Source organism: Raphanus sativus, unplaced genomic scaffold, assembly GCF_000801105.2.
Source record: "Raphanus sativus cultivar WK10039 unplaced genomic scaffold, ASM80110v3 Scaffold0230, whole genome shotgun sequence".
NCBI lineage: Eukaryota > Viridiplantae > Streptophyta > Magnoliopsida > Brassicales > Brassicaceae > Raphanus > Raphanus sativus.
Window position 1 is genome coordinate 27,493 of NW_026615550.1, and position 23,482 is coordinate 50,974.

At 36.2% G+C, this 23,482-nt stretch overlaps 6 protein-coding genes and 1 pseudogene across 6 annotated transcripts; 5 read left to right on the top strand and 2 right to left on the bottom strand.

Annotated features, from left to right (window-relative positions):
* The first annotated feature begins 258 nt into the window (after positions 1 to 258).
* LOC108821570 (zinc finger protein ZAT4-like) lies at positions 259 to 1,270 on the top strand. The gene has a single exon (XM_056996459.1). The coding sequence runs from the start codon at positions 259 to 261 to the stop codon at positions 1,246 to 1,248; it is 990 nt and encodes a 329-aa protein (XP_056852439.1). The 3' UTR covers positions 1,249 to 1,270.
* A 496-nt stretch (positions 1,271 to 1,766) lies between these two features.
* Positions 1,767 to 2,280, top strand: LOC108821573 (CLAVATA3/ESR (CLE)-related protein 9-like). Its single transcript, XM_018594575.2, has one exon. The coding sequence runs from the start codon at positions 1,876 to 1,878 to the stop codon at positions 2,227 to 2,229; it is 354 nt and encodes a 117-aa protein (XP_018450077.1). The 5' UTR covers positions 1,767 to 1,875; the 3' UTR covers positions 2,230 to 2,280.
* Positions 2,281 to 3,881: 1,601 nt separating this feature from the next.
* LOC108821548 (uncharacterized) lies at positions 3,882 to 5,213 on the top strand. Its single transcript, XM_018594554.2, has one exon. It carries the CDS (start codon positions 3,882 to 3,884, stop codon positions 5,211 to 5,213), a length of 1,332 nt encoding a protein of 443 aa, XP_018450056.1.
* Positions 5,214 to 5,535: 322 nt separating this feature from the next.
* Positions 5,536 to 8,378, bottom strand: LOC108819759 (uncharacterized). Its single transcript, XM_018592797.2, has 3 exons — positions 8,184 to 8,378; positions 7,592 to 8,078; positions 5,536 to 7,434 (listed from the first exon to the last, which is right to left on the bottom strand). The coding sequence occupies exons 2-3, from the start codon at positions 8,055 to 8,057 to the stop codon at positions 5,669 to 5,671; spliced, it is 2,232 nt and encodes a 743-aa protein (XP_018448299.1). The 5' UTR covers positions 8,058 to 8,078; positions 8,184 to 8,378; the 3' UTR covers positions 5,536 to 5,668.
* Positions 8,379 to 10,483: 2,105 nt separating this feature from the next.
* On the top strand, positions 10,484 to 11,744 carry LOC108818973 (eukaryotic translation initiation factor 5A-2). Its single transcript, XM_018591941.2, has 5 exons — positions 10,484 to 10,666; positions 10,910 to 11,032; positions 11,120 to 11,176; positions 11,260 to 11,334; positions 11,429 to 11,744. The coding sequence occupies exons 1-5, from the start codon at positions 10,547 to 10,549 to the stop codon at positions 11,531 to 11,533; spliced, it is 480 nt and encodes a 159-aa protein (XP_018447443.1). The 5' UTR covers positions 10,484 to 10,546; the 3' UTR covers positions 11,534 to 11,744.
* A 721-nt stretch (positions 11,745 to 12,465) lies between these two features.
* On the bottom strand, positions 12,466 to 13,556 carry LOC108818972 (transmembrane emp24 domain-containing protein p24delta9-like). The gene is made up of 4 exons (XM_018591940.2): positions 13,208 to 13,556; positions 12,912 to 13,121; positions 12,760 to 12,836; positions 12,466 to 12,685 (listed from the first exon to the last, which is right to left on the bottom strand). Exons 1-4 carry the CDS (start codon positions 13,418 to 13,420, stop codon positions 12,541 to 12,543), a joined length of 645 nt encoding a protein of 214 aa, XP_018447442.1. The 5' UTR covers positions 13,421 to 13,556; the 3' UTR covers positions 12,466 to 12,540.
* A 5,606-nt stretch (positions 13,557 to 19,162) lies between these two features.
* Positions 19,163 to 23,053, top strand: LOC130501617 (phosphate transporter PHO1 homolog 8-like; annotated as a pseudogene).
* The last annotated feature ends 429 nt before the right edge of the window (positions 23,054 to 23,482 follow it).

Here is a 23,482-nt window from a genome sequence, read left to right on the forward strand (position 1 = left end):
GATCTTTGTACTCAGATATAAACCAACTGTCACATCACAATATCTGATCTCGCTAATAAAAAGCATCAACCTTTCCTCTGCATCTTTCTCTCTCTCGCTCTCTCTCCGCTAAGAAAAGCATCAAGCTTTGTCGGTTTGTGCTGAGGTAAACTCAACATCACCAAAAATGGGTTCTTCTCGCTTATCTTACTTTGCTTTTGCTTTCGTTTAACTAAAGATAACCTCTTTTTGATTTGTGTAGGAGAAGATCAAATCAATATGGAGACGATCGTTGAGAAGGAGTATGTGTGCAAGTTCTGTAACAAGAAGTTCCCTTCCGGTAAATCACTCGGAGGTCACATCAGGATCCATACCTCACTTCATTCGAATAGTAACAGTGGAAAGAAACCTAAGAAGAAGAACAAGAAGAGGTTGGTGGATCAGAGAGAGATCACGGCTCTAAAACATCAACAGCTCTGTTGCAGGGAATGTGGTAAAGGTTTTGATTCTTTGAAAGATCTTTGGAATCACATGGACTGTTGGTACTGCGAGGTAGAGAAGTCTGATACTGAGACTAGTTCCTCGAGTCCTACAAGGAAAAGATCCAAGAAGCAGTCAAGTTCAGAGTCTTTTAGCTTTTCTTATTCTGCTTGTGAGATTGAGGAAGAACATAAGAACACTGCTTTGTCTCTGATGATGATGTCTATGGATCCTAGAGGACTTACCTTGGTGGTGAAATCTCTGGTAGCTCAGTTGCCACACAACTCTGAGATTCTCGAGACCAAGTTATCTTCAGGGGAGCAGCAGCTAAAGATGATCTTCAATGTTGCCGTCGACGACCAACTAAGGTCTTCTGCTGATGGTGCAATCCTCACTGACTCGTATAGCTCTGACTCTGATTACTTCATGAATGGTCCAAAGAGGTCAGACTCGGATATCTCGGTTGATGGGTGTCTTAGGAACAATGGTGATGATGATTTTGAGGCCAAGGAGGGAAGGTCACAGTACGAGCTACGCAATAGCAAAAATGTGACCTTGCCTTGTAATGAAACTGACTCTTGTGCAGACACAAACATGAAGGAAGCTATCAGTGCAAAGAAGAATAGCAAAGGTCACGAGTGCCCAATCTGCTTCAGGGTGTTTAAATCAGGACCAGCTTTAGGAGGTCACAAGAGATCACATTTCATTGGGAATCATGACCACAGGATCAAACACAAAGTGGCAACTGATATGGGAATCGAGCTCAATCTTCCTGCTCATGAAATTTGAACAATGAATCAGTTTTTTTTTTTTTGGGTCATGTAAAGCTTTCATGTTTCTTACTGAGATTCTTCTTGTCTTCAACATTTAAGATTTGTTTTTTTTTTTGCTCCAGCTTTCACTTTATAAGCCTTACTCTGCAACTCTAGTCCAAGACTAGAGCCAAGTTGGAGATTCTGAGACCCTCTTTATATAATGGGCCGTATTTATTGGGCTTGTAATTAGTTTCGGTGGAATCTTCTTTAGCCCATAAAAGCCTATAACGACCCGAGATATAGCTTGCGTTCCACGAAACAACTCAAAACACGTTCTTATTGTATTGTATAATTGTGTAAACGTACTACACTTTCACGTATAATATACTTGAACCGATCATTTCTTACCTGCTATATTGTCAGGTAAAAAGCAATAGCAAGTGAAATAAATCGATCGGAATGTATATAATAAGGTCACGTATTGCTATTTATGTCTATGAAAACGAACCAAGCAGGACCCACAAAAACGAACCAATTAACGTTCGATTCATGTGCATCCTCTGCGTTGCATTAAAACCCAATTTGCTTTACTTCCCTCTTTCTCACAGAGTTCAAAACTTTTCCTTCTCTTCTCTCTCTCTCTCTCTCCAAATCAAGCAATATGTCGACGACACACCTGAACCGTTCGATCTTGATCTCTCTCCTCCTCCTTCTCATCGCTTCTTCTCGAACCGCTGGAGCAAACCGGACGATGACGACATCAAGAACAAACTTCCGTTACCGAACTCACCGACTCGTCCCGAGGGTTGTTCACATCCCGTACTACGTGACTCCTTGTGACTCCTTCTCTCGTCCTTACGCGCGTTCTATGTGCCTTGAGCTTCAAAGGATCCACCGTAGTACCGTGAAGCAGCCATTTGTTTCCCCTCCTCCTCCTCCTCCGCCGGAGATTGATCCAAGGTACGGCGTCGATAAAAGACTCGTCCCCTCCGGTCCTAATCCTCTTCACAACTAAAACTCTCGCGGTCTTTCCCCCAGTTTATCATATTCAGAGACCTACCTTACTTACACATTTTTTAGTTGACATATGTTTTGGGCGTTTCTTGGAGTACACGCTTGAGAGATATGTGTTCTTCAAGATTTCTTTTGCCTGAAGACGCAGGTTCATCATTTCTTTTGTGGATCTTTCTTGAATCTTGATTAATATCTACCCTTTTGACGATTTTCTTAGGATATTTTGTTGTTTTTTTATCTTTTTTGGCATCAATCGGCTTAACCACATAAACACTTTGTAGTTTGTACAAATCTGCTTTCGTTTTAATGATAATTCACATATTTATCAAAAAGACATCTACTCTTTTGATCTTTGTAATAACCCTACGTTACATGGGGAGATATTATTGATATTTCCACGCTTGTTTTTTAGACTTGTAGAGTGTGTAAAGAATCATGGAAATAGTTTATATTTGCTTATTTTTTGCTTACATAATTAAAAAAGAAAATAGCAGAAATATTTAGATATGGTTGAGAGAGAAGAGGAGAGGAGAAACGCATGAGTTCCATTAAATTGGGAGCTGTATATTATGTAACGTTCTAAAGTAATTAAATTAGCTTGTCTCTGTGAATACCCAACAAGATACTAATTTATCGACCCCTGCAATATAATGCATTTATTTTGCAACGTCTGTTTTTCTATTTTCAAATCACTTTTGGTTTTTGGTAAACGGAGTTTTAAAGTATAGTCCGTTTACTAATAGGTCATGATAGCCATTATTAGAAGAGTAATGAGTCTACTGGTATAATACAGGTCCATTAAGACAAACACTAATACGCTTGTTGCAGCCAAAAAGGTTAAAATCTGAAAATAAGGTGAAACTGAAAAGGCAACAATGAATGACATTGATACAAGTTTTGAAAATGATGAACATAGCTGAGAGATGAGAAGTATAGGGAGGACTTTGGTGAATTTTTTGGCAACAAAAATGGAAAACAAACAAACTTATTGTTAAAGACAAGAATAAAATAAGAAAAGCTTTGGATCTGGAAAGACTAACTAAAAAAAGAGAGGAATACTGAAACACTATCTTACCCATTTTGAAAATGGTGGATAGTTTTCAGAAAAAGCAAAATAGCTTAAAATACAGAATGCATATATAGTTTTTAAAATACCACAGATTTTATGTTTAAGAAAAACTCATTAATCATTAGTACAATTTCTTAAACATAAAGTTTTATAGATTGGTATCCACTCATTTAAACATATCCTTAATCTCAATTGGGAAAATTGCATTTTGTAAATCTGCTTATAAATTTTTCATCTTTTTCTGACTCAAAAAAGAAAGCAAATCTCCTAACTTTAGATATTTCAAAGTCAGTTTTATTTGTTTCCTGTTTTTGTGTTCTCTTTTGCTTCATGATAGGATCTGTAGTTAACAAGACATGACTGTTACATTCCTCAGCATCTGATCTCTGTGAAATAAAAGTATCAAGCTTTGAGCTTGATGCTTCTCCCTTCTCCTTCTCTCTCTGCGGTTAGCTTGTTATAAGTGTTACTTGGAAGACTTGAGGTAAATCAGCCAAATGGGTTCTAACTACTTTCCCTTCTTCTGTCTTTTTTTTTCTTTTGATATTTGCTTATACAGTGTTTGATATCAATTGTCTTGAAAGATGGAGCAGTTCCAAGAGAGGAAGTTTGTGTGTAGGTTCTGCAGCAAGAGGTTCCCTTGTGGGAAATCACTTGGAGGCCACATCAGAACTCACATGAACCAAGAGAACTCAGCTGATTCTGATGAAGATGAACTCAATAAGCTCAGAGTAGACGAAAGTGGAGGTCAATCTAGCTACGGTCTGAGAGAGAATCCTAAGAAAAACAAGAGGTTTGTGGTCCAGAGAGGCTTGATGGCTCTGAAACATCAACAACAGCAACTTCTTTGTTGCAGAGAATGTGGTAAAGGTTTCCCTTCTTCTAAAGCTCTCTGTGGTCACATGGCTTGTCACACTGAGAGAGAGAAGATTGTTATGGATAGTCAATCTGAAACTGAAGCTTCTTCATCACCTATGAGGAGAAGATCCAAGAGAGCTGTCAAACATCAGCATCACTACAAGTCTGATGCTTTTGTAGTTGGTGGAAGCATCACAAATCAATACGGTTCAGCATCTTCTGATGACACTGGGATTGAGCCGGAACAAGAGGAAATGGCATTGTCTCTGATGATGCTGTCTAGAGACTCAAGTTTCAAGAAAGGACATAACATGGTTGTGAACCACTCTCTGGCTGAGTCTTCAGACAACTACTCTGTGATTCTTGAGACCAAGTCATCTTCAGGAGAACAGCTGAAGAGAGTGGAGGAGTTCTGTAAGAAAGACAAACTTGGAGGAGCGGATAATAGTAACCAGTTGAAATCTGGTGCGGATAATGGTGATGTTCTGTATGATTCAGATAACTCTGATTCTGGCTACTTCAGGAATGGGCCCAAGAAGTTGGACTCAGATGTTTCTGTTGATGGGTTCCTCAGGAACACTGGGGCTGTAATGGGATTCAACAGCTCTACAACAAAAGAAGACAAGAACATGAACAGGTTCAAGAAAGAATGGTCAGGAACCGGGTCAGGTCGTTCTTCTACAAAGTATGATCTGAGGAAAACCAAAAGAGGGTTTCCTTGTTACGGTAGAAAGAAACTCAAGTATGAGTTAACTGAATCTGTGTATGACAGTGGTGATCAGCTAAGCTTGGAGACTGAATCTTGTGCAGACACAATCAAGATTCATAGTAAAGCCACAATGGTTAAGAAAGCAAGCGGTTCAAAGAAGAAAAGCAAAGGTCATGAGTGTCCTATTTGCTTCAGGGTGTTTAAATCAGGACAAGCTTTGGGTGGACACAAGAGATCACATTTCCTTGGGAATCATGAACACAGGACTTTGGTGATCCAACAACAACACCAAGTGGCCCATGAGATGCATACACTCATCGATCTCAATCTTCCTGCTCCTATTGATTAAATGCATCAGCAGTAACTGAAACATCAAGATTTTGTTCTCAATTCTTGTTTCTCCTCTGTTTTATTTGTTCTTTGCTTCAGATTCAAGCAAGCATACTTTTTTCACTTTTATTTGTTCATAATTATATCAAGCTACTGTCAAGACAAAGCTATCCATAGTCCCTTGTTAGATTTTTTTAATCATTGAACTAATTAAATTAGTTAAAGAATATAATCAGGTTATAGTGAAATTTAAATCATGATTAGGACAAGGATTGGTAGATAATGTGTAATAGGACAATACATGTGTGTTTTTTTGTCTATTTTTGGCAAATGTTTCAAGATTAATCAGGTCTTTCTGATTTTATTTTTCCAAATGATTTATACATTAGCATCAAACAGTTCCAATAATAAACATATGTATCTGTTTTACAACCAACCAAAGGTGACATCAATAACATCAAATCTATAGTAATACTAATTGTACTCTCTGTAACGTTTCACAAGGCTTGGGAAGTTCCCATTATGTTCTGAAGCTATCATGTTAAGATTACCTGGAGGAGGGCACCTTTGTCTCCTCGGTCTTCTTGTTGCTTGTCCCCATCCTGTAAGCTTACTGTCTTCACGTCCAACCACTGATACGCTCTCATTCATTTGCTCTGCTATTGACTGGCAAACTAGAGCTTGGCTTGTGTTAGTGATCGTTCTTTTTCTTCTTTTAGAGTTTTGTCGAGCAGCTACTCCGGAGGTGTACTCTTTGGTTTTCATAAGCGCACTAAACAGTTGGATATCTTCAGCGACTTGTTGCCTTGATAGAGAAGGGAGTCCAGGTAGAGTATCTCTCTGGAAATCCCGCTTCGGTCTTCCTCTTCTTGCTTGTCCTCTTCTTGGCCTGTTCAAACCTGTCCCTTCGAGTATTAGATTCTCAGGGACTAAGGGCTCTGGCATGTAGTCTTCTTCCTTAGTTGGTTTTAAACTCAAGGTCATGGCTTCAAAGTAGTCAATCTCTCCAGAAGAATACTCTTCTGGAGAACCATCACCACAAGAAATTATAATGTCTGCGAACCAAGAGAGCAGACTTTTCGAAGCCGCATCTGTTGAAGAGGAAGCTGCGTCATCAAGATGATCAGACAATGACATGGAGACTATTGCTTGTGCAGCTACCTTAATGAGTTCATCCAAAGAGTTTCCGTCTTCGCTTTCATCTGACTGCTCCTGCAAGCTCTCTCCAATATCTTCTTCACTCTCGAGAGTTGGGGGAGCTTCCAAATCTATCCAAAACGTTCCTTTTGTTTTCACTCTTAGACTAGAATGTAAGCCTGAATCCTTATCATCTTCCTCGCTAGCACATGAATTCAGATCAAAGTAGTGTCTGATGTTGGCAGCTTTGTTTCCTTCTTCCTTATTCTTAACACAAAAGGCTTTAGAACCATGCTGGTCAACAGAAACGACTGAGGAATCATCATCACATGGCAAGTTGATATCGATGTCTCTCTTATTTACCAAGTGATTCACTTCCTTATGTTGATCAGATACACTCAAGGAGGAGTGAGAGATAAGGGAAGTATGCTTCTCAACTCTTACCGTGTTGGCATTATTAGACCATGAAGCAGATGGTCTGAAACACTTGTGAGGAGGAGAAACACTTTCCAGGCCCTCTCCTGCGTCAGTTCCAACCATGAATTGATTTGTTGAAGCATTCAAATCCAATAAGCCATTGTGTACTTCACTTTTGTAAGTGGGATTAGGTTTTAGCCAAGGCAACACAGCAGCCGAGCATTCCTGCTTTTTTGGTCCCTGGAGGTTTTCAAAACTCTGTCCTGAAGAGAATCCATGATGAATCCAATTAGATATGGCATGGATTCTCATCTCACTACTCGAATCCGCTCTTGCATGTGTGACAAAGTTCATGTATGGATTCGTCTGAACTAAGTAAGGTTTCTGTTGTGAGCTGCTCCTAGGATTCCCACATGATGATGATGACCGATGGCTCCATGGTGTGACAAAGTCATCAGTGCGGTAGTCATTGTGTAATCTTGGAGCGTTAGATGATGACATACTTGATTCCACGTAGCTATCATAAGAAGCCTGAGGATTCACTGAACGAGCTTCCATCTCACGATATGCTATTACATTGCTGTAATCGGGTGTAGGATAGCTCTGAGGTTGAACTGCATTGTTAGAACGTAATTGTAGAGAGTGGGAAGGCATACGCAGGTCTCTCTGTGTGTTTCTGTCGTGCCCTGTTAACACACAGCCACATGAAACATTCGAGAAACAGAACATAAGCAAAAACGGCACCATACAGAATCAGCACAGAAGAATTCAAAAAAACATTTGATGAACTATTGGGACATATTTTAAGCTTGTAAAAACATATAATTTCAAAGATTTGATAACCTGCTGCGTCAAGGACCATCCATCCATTTTCACTTGTGGCAACATCTGCACTGTGTCTCCTATAATGAGAATAGGTATCCCTGGAGAGCGAAAGAGGTTCTGAATCTTGACATATGAGTGGCTCATTCAAGTCAGCTAATAAGCCATTTGAGTTCCTCACATCCAAGCAAGATCCTGAAGAGTTGCTCCGATGAGAAGCATCATCCCCTCTTCCAGATTTAGATCGTTTGAATATTGGAGGGCAGATTGTGATCTCATTGGTATCATCAAGATACTGATCGGCAGGGAGTTGAAGGTCAATAATCATTTTTCTCCTGGCCTTCACAAGACTAGTCTCAAACACGTTCCGGTCTCTTGAAGTAAAGCCATTTCCTTGTCCATAAGCTGAGTTTGGTAAGAGAAACCTAGGAAGCAGTCTTTCAGCTGGATTCTCTGATGATGATGTATGATGATCACTCAAATTCATATTTTCAGTTGACTTCGTACACTGTATACGCAGATATCAATTAGAAAACCAAAAAAAAAAAAAAATCAGTACAATGAGTTAAATGAAACCATATGAGTGGAAATGAAAATAAAGAGGAGACCTGACCTGGTCCTTGAAAACGGCATCGCATTTGTTTGTTTCATAAAAACACACACACTCTCTATCTCTCTCGTGTATCCTCCTCTCCGCAGACAAAACTGAAAGTATTAAAATCTTCAGGACAAACAAATAAAAGAGAAAGCTTTTAACACAGGAGTCTTGCTCATATTCCTCTGATAAACACAACTCGTGCAGCTGTAATTAATATGTAAAACTCGAAAATGCAATCACATGATTCTCGCAACACAACACATGTGAAATCAGCATAACCATTATCAACTGTTTGTCGCATCTAAAAAGCTAAATGGAGCTGCATTCATACAATACAAGGAGAAAACAAAAAAAATAAATAATAATAAATAGAGTAAAAAAGGGAAGATTATAATCACAGAGAATAATGTGGATTTAGGATGGATTTGACTTTGAATGACTAACCTAAATTCATCAAACATAATAACATGGATTAGGCAAAAAAAATTTTTTTTGAAAAATGACTAATCAGCAAGAAAATTATAGATAAAAAAATAATAAAATAGAATATAAAAAAGTGGTAGGGTGATAGAGATTGTTGTTACCTCAGACCCACATCATCCGATCGCACTTTGAACAGAGAAACTTAAAATCTTTAATCGTTGATGATAAAATAAACACACTCATTCTCAAATCGGCGACATGACTAATACTTATCGAGAAATGAACAATAAAAATAAAAATAACGTTCTCCCGAGATTCACTCCATAAAGAAAAAAATAATAGCGACTTTTTTTAACCAACGGACTAACTTATAAAATAAGAGAAGAGAGACCTCAAAACTCCATGGGAGAAGAAAGCTCGAACGCCGTCTTCTTCTTTGATCCGCTGGGCCAACTCCCTCTCTCTCTCTCTATTATAGCAAATAAAACAACCAGAGCTTTTATATTCCCTTTTCTAATATTTATTTATTGAATATTGTGTTTTCATAAAAACAAATGGAAACTAAATGCAGACAGAGGAGGCTTCTTAATTTTTCTTTTTCCCATTTTCTATCACACTCGGTCCTTCTCATGCTTTTTAATTTTCTTTTTCCCATTTTCTGTTTTTATTTTTCTAGTAAATTTGGTATCGATATTAGATTTTTATGTTTTGAAAGGAAAAAACTATGTAAAAATGGTAACATTAAAAATCAACGTGGATAAAAAATTTAATTATTGGTTAAAGTATGTTCAGTTGAACTATTAATATATTAAAATAAATAAATAAATAAATAATTTATTAATCTGTGTAAACAATTCTAAAGTAACATCTAATAGAAAAATGAGTAATATATTTTAGTTCTTCTTACCATTACATCTAAATTGTATAATTAATTATATGTTTTAAAATATGTAAAGTATATGTACACAATTCTAAAGTAACATCTAAATTGTATAATTAATTAAATGTCTTTTTTTTTTGTGACAATTAATTAATGTCTTATAACTGTATGAGGAGATATAATGCCCCAACATAGCCCATTTTCACAATACTGTATTGTGTGTTGATGTAGAAATAAAATAGCATTGATAAAAGGACAATGGGCCGTAGATTGTCTGGTCCATTTAGCCCATTTTCCAATGTTAATCACAAAGATCTCCCCTCCAAGTTCCAAGATATTGGTCCATGTGTTTCGAATTTCGTGAGAATGATAGATATCATATCCTCATCATTGACTATGGAGTACGGAGCTCTACTGTTTTAATCAAAATATGCATCTTAAAGAATGTTTGCTAGATACCATTTGAATGTTTGATACGAGTGTGGAAGAAAGGATGATGCTGAAACATGCATTGTAGACTTGTAGTACTCCAATGAAAGAGATAACCTACTAAGTACTAACCCTCATCTCAAGTAAGAACCGGAACATAAGAAAAAAATTAAACAATGAGCCGAATAATAATTCCTGACTTTTGGCTAACTCACAGGTTAAGCCTTTTAGCAAATAGATTAGTTGACAAACACAACGAAATGATTTTGTATAAATGAAAAAAGTCCAACTTAATCTGGCCTTTTGAATCTAGAATAGTCTCATTTTTGTGTCCCACAAAAAGAAAAAGAATAGTCTCATTTTGTTATTTTTATTGAAAAAAAATTAAAAAGAGAATTTGTGCTAGCGATCAGACACCGCTCAACACAAGTGTAGGGCCGCGTGGTTTGCACGCCGTGATGCAACAAAGAAGATAAATCTGATTAAATCTCCACCGTCGAGATATTCTCATCGTATGGCTGAGAGAGATAAATATACAGTAACCCTAGCCTTCCTCCTCCGTATAAAAATTAACATCACTCTCTTATTTTTGTTGCTCATTCATTCTCACAATCCAATCTCAATTCCAATCTCTCTCTCTCACAACATGTCTGACGAAGAGCACCACTTCGAGTCCTCCGACGCCGGAGCTTCCAAGACCTACCCTCAGCAGGCTGGTAACATCCGTAAAGGTGGTCACATCGTCATCAAGGGCCGTCCCTGCAAGGTATTTGCTTTGATTCCGATCTCGCTATAGATTCTAGATCTTCTTGACGTTGTATAGCTCCTTTGAATCGGATTGAGTTTTTTTTCGAGATATATTAGAGATCAGACAAGACAACAAGAGATGTGTTTTGTTTGAATGAATTTAAGGGAATCTAGTTTTGTGTGTTTTTGATTTAAATATTTTAGGGATAAGAAAGTCTTTTGATTTGATATTAATTAAGGGATTTTGATTGATTGATATTAGGTTGTTGAGGTTTCGACTTCGAAGACTGGCAAGCACGGTCACGCGAAGTGTCACTTCGTTGCTATTGATATCTTCACTGCTAAGAAGCTCGAGGATATTGTTCCCTCTTCCCACAATTGTGATGTAAGTCTTTAAAAGAACAAAACTTTACTAAATTTGGTTTATATAACATGATCTGATTCAGAGTGTGTTTGTTGTTGTTGTTGTCAGGTTCCTCATGTGAACCGTATTGATTACCAGCTGATTGATATCTCTGAGGATGGCTTTGTAAGTCACTTTTCTCTATTTTCACTTATGTTTTGTTTTCCTCTTTGGACATATGTCTGAAAAGTTATGATTTTACATTACAGGTTAGCCTTTTGACCGACAGTGGTGGCACCAAGGACGACCTCAAGCTTCCCACCGATGATAATCTGAGCGCTCTGGTTAGTTTCATTGTCTTTTAATTAATACACATGAATTGTTTTCAATCTTTGAGATTGTGATATTGAAACACACAATTTGTTAAATAAATTGCAGATGAAGAGTGGATTCGAGGAGGGAAAGGATGTGGTTGTGTCTGTCATGTCTTCGATGGGAGAGGAGCAGATCTGTGCCGTCAAGGAAGTTGGTGGTGGCAAGTAAAACCAACAAGTGTTATCATTCTCTCTTTACACAGAGGATAATCTTATTTACCTTACCCCAGTTGTTATAAGAACAAAAAACATGTTTTTTTTTCTTCCTTTTTTCTCTGATTTAGACCATTAATGTGTGTTTCTTGTTGCGAGACGACCATATCTATTGGTTTTGGATTGTTGAAATATTTGGTGTTTTAAAACAGTGAAAGTTTCCTACCCTTTTACTTCGTATTATTATTGCACGGTGATTATGTTATTCAAGAAGAGTGCGTTTAAACAACTTAGTGTAAATCGTCTGAAACTTTCGATTATTACAAGGTCTCGAGTCTTCTTGGTGAATCTGACGAGTGATGATAATAGAACCGAGTCAATTTTCAGGTACACTTCCTCTCGGTTGTCCATTGAGCGCTCTCTTTGAAACATAATAAAGCCCCATCTTTATAAAAGGGACTCGAGCTAAGAGTCCCTAATCTACCTTAACATTGTAGACATCGTTCCAAGTTTTGCAAATTTACTTTTCTAGTACCCCGGTACTGTTAAGATATTAGACATCTTTAGAGCTCATAGAGACGATAATCCAACAAGTATGCGTGGCCAAGTTACGACGTTATACAAAGATAGCAAGTTTTCTTGTTTGCTCTCTTGCGGAGAATGAAAACAGAGCAATTAACTGTGGTTAAACTCAGAGAGAATTGGTTAGCTATGGTTTAACGCACTGGTTCCAACTGAATCTCTTGTTCTCAAATCTCTTCAAAAGAATTGATTTATAAGTTACTCTTCTCTTGAGAAGTACCCTACCTAACAAGTATATAACGTTTTCCAAGTTATTCTTTCTGTTGACAGAAACTGCAAAAATGGCATTACATTTTCACATTCGTTTATAGTTTCAAGAGGACACATGCTCAAGCCACAAAGATCTAAATGTACAAAACCTCAGGGAGTAAAAAGATTCATCCATTGTGTTGATCAAAAAAAAAAAAAGAGTGGAATTATTCCATCTAAAAATTAATATCTTTAGATGACTTTCTTCTTCTCAAAAAACGTCTTCAAGTGCAGAAACTGCATCCCAGCAACTCCTAAGCACACGAAAAGAGAGAGCAAACCAAACCACGCCATCTTCGAGTTCGTAGCCCTGTTCAGATCCTGCATCTCTTCCTCCCTGTAGACAAAACAAGTCCACATTCAATAACATTGCAACAAATTATAGAAAATGTAAAAGCAACTTTTGATTACCTGTCTCTAAGATAAAACATCTCATCATGAATCGAGTTAACGGTTTCAATCAAAGCCTTCACTTCAAACTCCATAACCTTCCACAAGACACAACAAGACATCAAGAATCTGATGAGTTAATTACCAAACAAATATTAAAAAAAGAAACTCACTTCGACTTTGCTCTTCTTGGCCAAACTCCCCAAGCTCTTGTAATGAACACCCGATCCCCACTCCAAATCGATACTCAACGTCACGTCAGGCTTATGATCGCTGGCGGCGAAACACGCCGAGTAATCTCCGCCTTCCACCGCCGTGAACGAGAACTGCCCCGAGTCCACCTCCTCCGCGTGATGGTACGTGTTCCCGTGACTCGACGTCACCTAATGTATAATTATAACATGGACGGAATAAATAAAAAAGTTTACGAATTTATGGAAAAGGAAACGAATTTTACGAGCGTACCCACCCTTATGTTGATCTTGTGAGACTGAGGGAAAGGGTGAGGGTCGTTGGGGTTGGCGACGGTGTACTTTCCGACGGTCATCGCGTTGCTTTTGATGTCCTCAGAGATGCATCTTGATTTGCCTGATTTTAGCTCGAAGTGGAGAGGTTGGGAGACGTGAGATATGATGGATATGGTTAACAGGAATGTGGATATGTGTTTTGATCGGACAACCATGGCGAAAAGTTTTTTTAAAAACGGAGAGATCTTTCTGTTTTTTTTTTTTTGGCTCCTCGGTCGTTCGTTGTTGATGAACGATGGCGACGGAGGAGGAAGGGAGCTTTTGACACGTGGGTGTTTCTTGTTGGCGGGAATACTTCCACGGGTGATTTGTAACCTTCTCGTTCGTGTAGAGTTTAGTCTTTATAAAGGTTGACTTTTGAGTTTGTGCAATTTTTAGGCAAATGGAACTTTCTATTTTTGGTGAACAAAAAAAGAAGAGAGAGAAGCCTTTTTTTTTTTTGAACTGGATAATAATAGGCCATTAAGATAACAAATTTGTAGTTATATCAAAAACTGAAAATATTAGAGAATATGTTATAACTAATTTTATTTTGTTGTACTATTTTCACAGGATATGATACGATGCACAGAATTGTTTGTGTTAAAGTTTGCTTTTAGTACTTACTTTCGTGTGAATTTAAATTGTAATTTTTGATATAATTGGATAGATTTTTATCCGGCAGAAAAGAAAGCCATAACTACTTTTCATAATTCATAATATGTTTTTTTTAATTATCTTAATTTCCAGCGTAACCTTCAGAAAAGATGGAAGGCCTTCAACACTCAGTTCTCCACTGTTATTTTTTTCTTTTCTGAATGAAAACTCCATACCGTTTTTTCTTTTCTTGCTGTATTCGAGCTCTACGCCATCTTATTAGAGTATAAGGATAAACCGGTTAACATGTCGTTAAACCGTATAGGATAAACCGGTTAACATGTTTATCTATATTAGATCCAGTGATCGATCTCCATAGAAGGGGAGAGACGAAGAAGATGAAGTTTGTTATTATTTTTGTGTAAAGTTTGTTAAAGTAATGTTTGCTATTTATATCTAGATTACTCGGTTTAACAACATGTTAACTGGTTTATCCTATACGGTTTAACGACATGTTAACCGGTTTATCCTAATACTCTAATACATCTTTCGTGGGGAACACCAAACACATGAGTTGTCGTTGGAGTAATTACAATACTTTTGATCTTATCTTCAATGGGTTTCGTTTGTGGTGGCTACCGTAGAGCCTTTCTCTGGAGAAGGAATTATGATGATAGGAAATGTGAATGTGATGGGAATAGTGGTACCCCCTTACTGATATGGACAAGGTTAAAATGTTCATGGTTTAGTGGTATATATTTTTATTTTTAATATGTTTAGATATATACATATAAAGACAACTATTAATATTCAGTTTTATATATCTTTTTGTAAATTCAATCATTTTCTTTTTTGCTCAAACGTAAATTCAATCATAAGAAACCTAAAAACACACACGGGAAAAATCCATTACAAAACAATCTACGCATCAAACTTATTTCAATTGTGCTAACGTAACTATACGTTGACGTGCCCTTAAGAAAAAACTAACGTTGACGATGATGCTTAGAAGCTTCATTTTTTTGTGAGAATTAACGAAATAATATTGACGGTACGTGCAGATGTCAGCCATATACGTTGCATTTACAACCCATCCAAAAATGAAATAAAATGAGAGGCAAAGATTAGGATCAAAAAAAATTAGGATCAAAAATCAAAATAAATCGTAGTCAAGCAGATGCTGTTGTTTAGCTGTATTTCAATAAATACATGAGAACAACATTGAACTATTCAATTCTATGGTTTATTCTAAAACATGTAGCAGCCATATCTTGGGGTTTCGATTTCAACGACAAATATGAATACCCATTAAATTTGCCTTGTTTAACAAACGGTGGTTTACATTTTCAAGATTCAACACTATGTGAATGTTCCGTGGCTTTGTAAATGGCCGAGTAGATGTACCCAGAGAAAATCCGACACAAATATTCCGTTTTCATATAAACTCCATTATCGAAAGTTTTCTATTTTAACTGAAACTTTCGATAATGGTGTTGTAAAAAACTCCGGATAATAAATGGTGAACAAAATTGGTTCGATTTTGTGGTACATTATATGCTTTAATCAGTAACAACGTTAGAACAATAAGCAATTGTTAACCGAATTCAAATTTAAATTATTTACTTATTTGAATCCGTCAAACAAAAACATTAACTAAAACTAAAATAACTATTCCCCCAACGGTTGAATACTCATTTAGATTTTTTTTTAAAGTAAAATATTCATTTTTAAATAAAATTTAGTTAGTTGATTAATTTTAGTTTTTGTTTCTACAGCTGAACCAATAAAGAGATTGGAAGACAGGTTTTTGAGAGATTCTTAAAACATGTGTGCTGAGGACTCTGATTCACTTTTTCGCTTTTTAAAAAAATATTTTTCTTTCTCTTTTATTATTAGAACCTATATTAGAAACTCCTATTGGAGCTACTCTTTAGTGTTAAAAAAAAATTCATCATGTAAAATATAATATCTATATATATATATATATATGTATGTATGTATATGAATCAAAATTTTGCATTGGACTCACTCATAACAAAATACAAAGTCTTTGTGGGACTACCAAAGCAGAGACTTTCGTTAAAAGATGAAATTAATAGAAATAGAATCAAGCTTAACATAGTTAATAGATCAAAACATAACAAAACAAAAACAATATCACTAAAAAGATAAAAAATGTGGCACTTTCTAAATCCTATGCTTCTCCGGAGAGACGGCTATGCGCTATTATTTCATCTATAGGAACCCATTTGGAAGTCTTATTATTTCAACTCCATCCAAAAAGAGCATTCCACAGTTGAGAGTGCCTAGTTGACTGGCTCCTGTGGCAACTACCACTATATGTTAAAACAAGACCAAATCAAGTAAAAAAGATCATATATATATAGCAGTTGACAAAAAAAATATATATATATATATATAGCAATTTTTTATAATTTTCTTTTACAAATAGTTATTTGGTAATATATCAAAGTCAGCCTCACTCATTCTTGAAGATTGGAAATCACCTTCGACATATAATCAAGTAATTATTTTTGCATTTTCTTCTATAGATTTTTATTCATATCAATTTAATGAAAACGTCGATTCGGAGCACAGAATGAAGGCTATACTTTTGGATTAGCAAATATATTTTTTTTTTATTTTTTGGCTACCATTTAACTGTTTTAACTGTTTTACATGTTATTTGTTTCTTCATTTAGATTCGTCTCCTATTAAGAAGATTATAACTGTATATATCAGATTTTTTTCTTAAACCTAGATAATCTGTTTTAGTGACACCTATAAGAGATTCTAAATCTCATATTCTTCAATTTAACATGGTTCAAAAATATTAATATGCTTTTTTATCTAGCTGATTATCATTAAAATATATCGAGATTTTGCAAAGTCATTTGGATCATATCCCTGTGACAGATTATGCTTTTCATTATGCATATTCACTTTACATCCTTATCCATTCTACAAATTATGTCATTCTTAATTGTACAAATTTAAAACTGTATTGGCGTGTATGAATGTTACATACTTACATGCAAGCAGTATGCAAGGTTCTTTTGATTTAGATCAACAAAATTTTATTATTTATGTAGTCCTGTCAAAGTGTCATAGCTATATAATACTACAAAATAACTAAACAAAAAAACTAAAAGCTATGAGAAAAATTAATACTGATATTATATATGTTTGCTATTTAAATCCTAAAAACTTTTTTTCTTATCAAACAATTTATAAACCCACAATTCAAACTTTTTAACCAATAGCAATGATTTATGATATATTTTTTTTTTCTCCATTATAGAAACAATGTTTTTAGAGTTGTCACACAACTTGACAAACAAATAAAATTTAGTTTTTTTAAATCAGACATAAACATTTTATCTGTGAGGTTTATATGTCTGCAATCAAACAGTCGTATATTTGGTCTTTCAACTCTTATTTGAGAGGGCTAAATATACTCTTTCTCTTTTTAACCTAAATATACTCTTTGCTGCCAATCTTATTCATAATTTAATTGATTCTAGAGTGAGAAGTTGGAGTAATTGATTGTTTTGTTTTGTTTGTCAAAAGAAAAGGACACAGTCGGCTAAAAACGCGTCCAACTTAACAAAAAGATAACCACTTTTGTAACCCATCCTTTAAGTAGCTTTTATAGTTAATTAATATATTAGACTTATTCACGTGTCTGTACTAAAATATATGTAGAGTAGACACCCAATCATTTACTCTCAAACCTAAGGGTTGATATGCCATTTATAACAAAGCTCTGTTATTTATTAATGGAGATTACTGAAATGTGTTGCTCAAAAAAAAGGAGATTCAGATTGTAAAATTCTGTTCGAGCTGATTCAGATTGTAAAATTCGAAGGAGCTCGTCGAGTTCTAATTTACTTACCAATCGATTTAGTTCATTAGAATCCTCAGATGAGGATGATGATGCATCACTACCAGATGAAGATTTGGACCCAAAGGAAAACTTGTCTCCATTGGCAAAGTATTTCTGCGGGATAGACCGGTTAAACCATCTACAAAAGCTAGAGAGATGCAGTCGCATCCGGTAGCTCGTGGACAGGGTAATCGCAACCGTGGAAATTGTGGCCGAGGTAAAAGAGGTGGACGTGATTGACTCTCTAGGTAGCTGAGTTTCCTCTTTGCTATTGCTCTATTTCTTTCTCTATGTTAAGTAGCTAAGCTTTATCTAGCTTACTCTTTTTCTTTACTAAGCTTTATCTTTGCTCTACTTATTTTCAAAAACTGTGTGACTTTTGTCATGGCTATATGGTTACTTTAATTTTAATAGAAAGCCTGTTACAGAAAAAAAAAAGGAGATTACTGAAATGAACTGGATATAAACTATATACTCAACTTAGTCCTTTAAATTGTTAATGTTATGTTTAAAAAAATCAGACTCCATTATTTCGTATGCAAACAAAGAAGTTGTTGGGTCCATTTCTTTTCTGTGTGTTTCTGATATTTAATTTTAATAGAAAGCCTGTTACAAAAAAAAAAAAGGAGATTGCTGAAATGAACTGGATATAAACTATATACTCAACTTAGTCCTTTAAATTGTTAATGTTATGTTTAAAAAAATCAGACTCCATTATTTCGTATGCAAACAAAGAAGTTGTTGGGTCCATTTCTTTTCTGTGTGTTTCTGATATTTGAGATAGGAGTCACTAGCTAGTTTTTACAGTTTTACCAGGACAACAAGAAGAAGTTTTAAACTTTATACGATTTTTGTCTCAAGTTTCTCTTCTATATCTGATTCTAATAATTTGATGATGATTACTTGACCAACCGCTTTATACTAGAGGAAACCTCTTCGTTCATGTGTTATTAAAGACGCAATTATTGATTTTTGTCGTAAGAACAAAAACAAAAGATCTTCTTTTACTGAAACGACATGTCCAGTGTCCAGCCAAGAGCCCACCACACAAAACGTATTTTCTGAATTTCAGTTCGATGTTTTTGAATTTTCTCACTTGGGAATTAAAATCCACTTGCCTAGCTGTATGGATGTAACTCAAAATATCGCTTAGTTTCTATAAATATACATTGAAAAAAAAATATTGTTGTGACGATATTGACTGTGGACGTATATATAAGAGACTCGCTGAATATATTCCGAGATTTGCATGGTTGGCTAATTGTTTATTTCCTTTCTTACGAAAATTCCTCCTATAAATTTTTTCACCAACCTTCCTTTTCTTTATAGTTGTCTTCCCTTGAAATTCTCCAAGATTTGTTCTCTCCTTTTTTTTTTTTTGTCTTCTCTGTAAGTGTTCATTACTGAACAGCCAACTTTTCAGTGAAGTACAGAGAGAGAGATTCTTGAATTCTTACAGATAAATCCAGAGAAACTGTGAAGAAACACAAAAGATGAAGTTTGGGGAAGAGTTTGAAGGGCAGATGGTTCCAGAATGGCAACAAGCTTACATGAATTATTCTTGTCTCAAATCCATTCTTCAAGAAATCCAAAACTCACGGAAAAGATCAAGAACAGAAGGTGACTTGAGACCCAAGAAATCTGTTTACCGCAACTTCAGCGGCCTGACAAAGCGGTACAGCCGTGCCGCCTCCTATCTGGAACTCGAAAACCAGGACATTATGGTGAGTACAAGGATTGGTGAAGATGGGTTTGAGAGACACGAGACGAGTATCATGAAAGTTGCGGAAGCAGGAAGAGAGTCAGAGCTTGTCTTCTTTAAAACCCTAGATCTGGAGTTTGACAAAGTGAATCGTTTTTACCGGTCTAAAGTGGATGAAATGGTGAAGGAGGCAGTGGCTTTGAACAAACAAATGGATGCTCTGATTGCTTTCAGACTCAAAGTTGATCGACCTGCTTCTCCTTGGACCTGCTCTGAAACAGTAGCAGTTGACGTGGATGCCTTGGATTCCAAGGAACAGAGTAAGTTCTCGTAGATTGTTTCTTTGTTAGTAGGGTTCAGTATGAAAGGACAAGAAGTTTGAATCTTGTTGTGTTTTTTTTTGTGTTTGATTTTGAAGGGATGAAGTCATTAGCTGAAGAGATGGGAATCCAAGAAGATGGATCTAACGGTAGAGATTCAACGAAAGAGATCACACCGGAGGCAAGTGTTCTTGACCGTATCAGATTAAACAAAACACAGGAAACTCCACTGTCCACAATAAGAAATATCCTCAAGCTATCTAACCAAGAAGAGCTCAAATTCACAAAAGAGAATCTCAAGAAAATAGAAGAACGGCTCAAGAATGTTTTATCGACTTTTATCGCAAGCTTAGACATCTCAAGAACTACAGGTTTGCATATTTTTTCTTAGGCATTCTTAATAAAAAGGCAACTCATAAAGGTGTTTTTATTTGATCCATGTTCTGTTCACAATTATCTCAGCTTCCTGAAACCCTGGCGATTTCAAAGATCATGAAGAAATATGATAAGGTAACACCTGATTTATATATATGTATAGGTTTCTTGATATTTATTTATGTTCTGAGATTTTGTGAGTTCGAAACAATTTTGTAAGAATTTTAATATATTACAAAAAATGGGGACCTATGTTTATTTTTATTTTTTTCTAAAAAATTTGGGAGTCAAAACTAATGCTTGGTTTGACTATGGGACCACCACGGCCATGTATTTATTAATATGTTTTTGGTATTTCTTCTCTATCAGATTGCTACAAGAAGTGCAGCAAAACCTTACATGGAGATGGTAGATAAGTCCTACCTCACTAGCTCTGATGAGGTTACTAAACATCTCTACATGAAACTTACTATTTGCTTCTAATGATACTACAAACTACAAACATAAGCTTTATTGACATTTTACAGATCAACAAACTTATGGTGAGAGTTGAGTCTATTTTCGTCGAGCATTTCGCCAGTTCGAACCGAAGCAAAGGAATGAATCTCTTAAGGCCAAAAGTGAAGAAAGAAAGACATCGTATAACGTTTTCAACTGGTAACTAGAAAACATCCCAATATAGATCACATTTTATAACACTTACTTCATGAAAAAGTAATCACAATCTTCTTTATCAGGCTTTTTTGTGGGCTGCTCAGTCTCTCTAGTGATTGCTCTTGTCTTGTTCATCCATGTACGCAACATAATAGGCACAGATGGACAAATACTCTACATGGAGACAATGTTTCCTCTCTACAGGTTCAAACCAATACATCTTTGGTTTCCTCTCTATAACTGAATCAATTCTTTTTTCTCGCTGACAAGAATGTTTCTTAAACCATGTTTTTCAGTTTGTTTGGATTCATTGTCCTCCACATGATCATGTATGCTTCAAACATTTACTATTGGAAGAAATACCGAGTGAATTACCGTTCATATTCGGATTCAAAGAAGGAACAGAGCTTGGTTACAGACCAGTTCTGCTTCTAAGCTTTGGTCTCGGCACGCTTGCTCTAGCTGCGGTTCTTATAAACCTTGACATGGAGATGGATCCTAATACTAATGACTACAAGACAATCACTGAACTTCTTCCACTTTTCGTTGTAGCTGTAAGTTGTTCATTATCACGACAACCACCAAGAATGTTATATCATTATGTTATTACAATAAATCAATAATAACAATATTTCATATGTACAATGTTTTGCAGATAGTAATGGCCATCTCTGTCTGTCCCTTCAATATTTTCTATAGGTCAAGCCGCTTCTTCTTCCTAGCAGTTGTATTCCGCTGCATAGCTGCACCACTCTACAAGGTACTTTAGTCAATATATATCATGGTTAAAAAAAAGATCGATAAACATCTTAATTTTTTCTCATTATAAATTTCTATAGGTTAGTCTTCCGGATTTTTTCTTGGCGGACCAGTTAACAAGCCAGGTTCAAGCTCTGAGGAGTCTTCAGTTCTACGTGTGTTACTATGGTTGGGGAGACTTCAGGCTAAGAAGAAACACTTGCAGATCAAGCGATGTGTATAACACATTCTACTTCATCGTGGCTGTGATTCCTTACTGGTCACGTTTCCTTCAGTGTGTTCGAAGGTTAATCGAAGAGAAAGATATAAGCCAAGGCTTCAATGCTATCAAGTACTTTTTGACCATCGTTGCTGTGTGCTTGAGAACAGCTTATAGCCTTAACAGAGGAAACACCTGGAGAATCGGTGCATGGGTTTTCTCGGCCTTGGCAACTTTTTATGGAACGTATTGGGACATTGTGCATGACTGGGATTTCTTCATAATCCATCTAAAACTTGGCTTAGAGAGAAGCTTCTTGTTCCTAACAAATCCGTCTACTACGTTGCAATGGTAGGAACTAAAAAAAAAGATAAAACAAAATAAATCATGTTTTAGGGTTTCTCTTTAATTTTTGTTTTCTCTCTTCTCTTTAGGTGGTAAACGTGGTGTTGAGGTTGGCGTGGTTGCAGACAGTTCTGGATTTCAATGTCTCTTTCTTGCATAGAGAGACAATGATTGCTCTCCTTGCTATTCTTGAGATCATACGCCGTGGTATCTGGAACTTCTTCAGGTAGCGTCTTGAACACGAAACTCTTCGGACATCATTTGTTTTACTTAATTTTTTTTTTTCTGGGTTATGAACAACAGGTTAGAGAACGAGCATTTGAACAACGTGGGGAAGTTCAGAGCATTCAAAACAGTTCCGTTACCGTTCAACTACGGTGAAGAGGAAGAGTCCAGATAGTTTGGTATATTAGATTGGACCTACTCAAGGTGGTTGTTCCCAAGTTTTTTTGTGTTCTCTAGTCACAATGTGCCCAAACCATATTGCAAACCAAGATTGGTCCATAGACCCACTGTATATATATATACAAAAAAGAATCATCGATGTCTCTACAAGATTGGTCCATAGACCAACTGCATCCATTGTTCTATAAAAGAAGAGCTTATAAAACTTGCATTGATTGTTCTATTGCTGCAGTAACAAGATCTCATACAAAACTTAAACCTATGTATAGAGATAAAGAAGCATCAAACAGGTAAAGTAACAAGAGAGTCTAACTAATCTCGTGTTACCTGCAACGGATGATGAGAGGAGTAGCTTAAGAGCCTTTAGTCCATTTCTTGTCCCATCGATTGTGTTTAGAAACCTGCCACATGTTTCATCAACAACAGCTTCGTTAATATTCACAAGGGAGAGAACCAAGTTAAGAGACAGTGTGAGTTCCAAACCTTCTATATTGGGCACAGACAATTAGCTCCATGGATCCACTCAAACCGACGCTCTTCTCACCGATCGAAACTGGTTGATTCTGGTCAAGAGGTAAGTGAATGCCATATGATTAACTGGAATTTACAACAAGAAAAAACATGTGTTTCAAGGAACATCATCAGCAGTAGTATTACGGTTCTATCTAAAGCCCAAATTTAGTGACAAAGACTTTACGTAACAGATCAAAGGCCCATGACTTAGATCAATGCATTCCATTCATGTGATAGATTATAGGCCCATGATTTATTTGGGCAAAAGCCCATTGAAAGGAGATATATCAAGACATGGTTCTTGTACCTCCTTTCTATTTCGTTTTCTCTTGCATTTGTTCATCCCTCAAGAACCAAAATAGTCAGTGATAATAATACTCTTGCCTCCTTGTGGGCTCTCTCGCACGTGCATTACCTTTTCATCTCACATCCTTTTCTTTCTATTTTCATTATTTTGTACCAATCTTATGTTCAGTTTCTTCA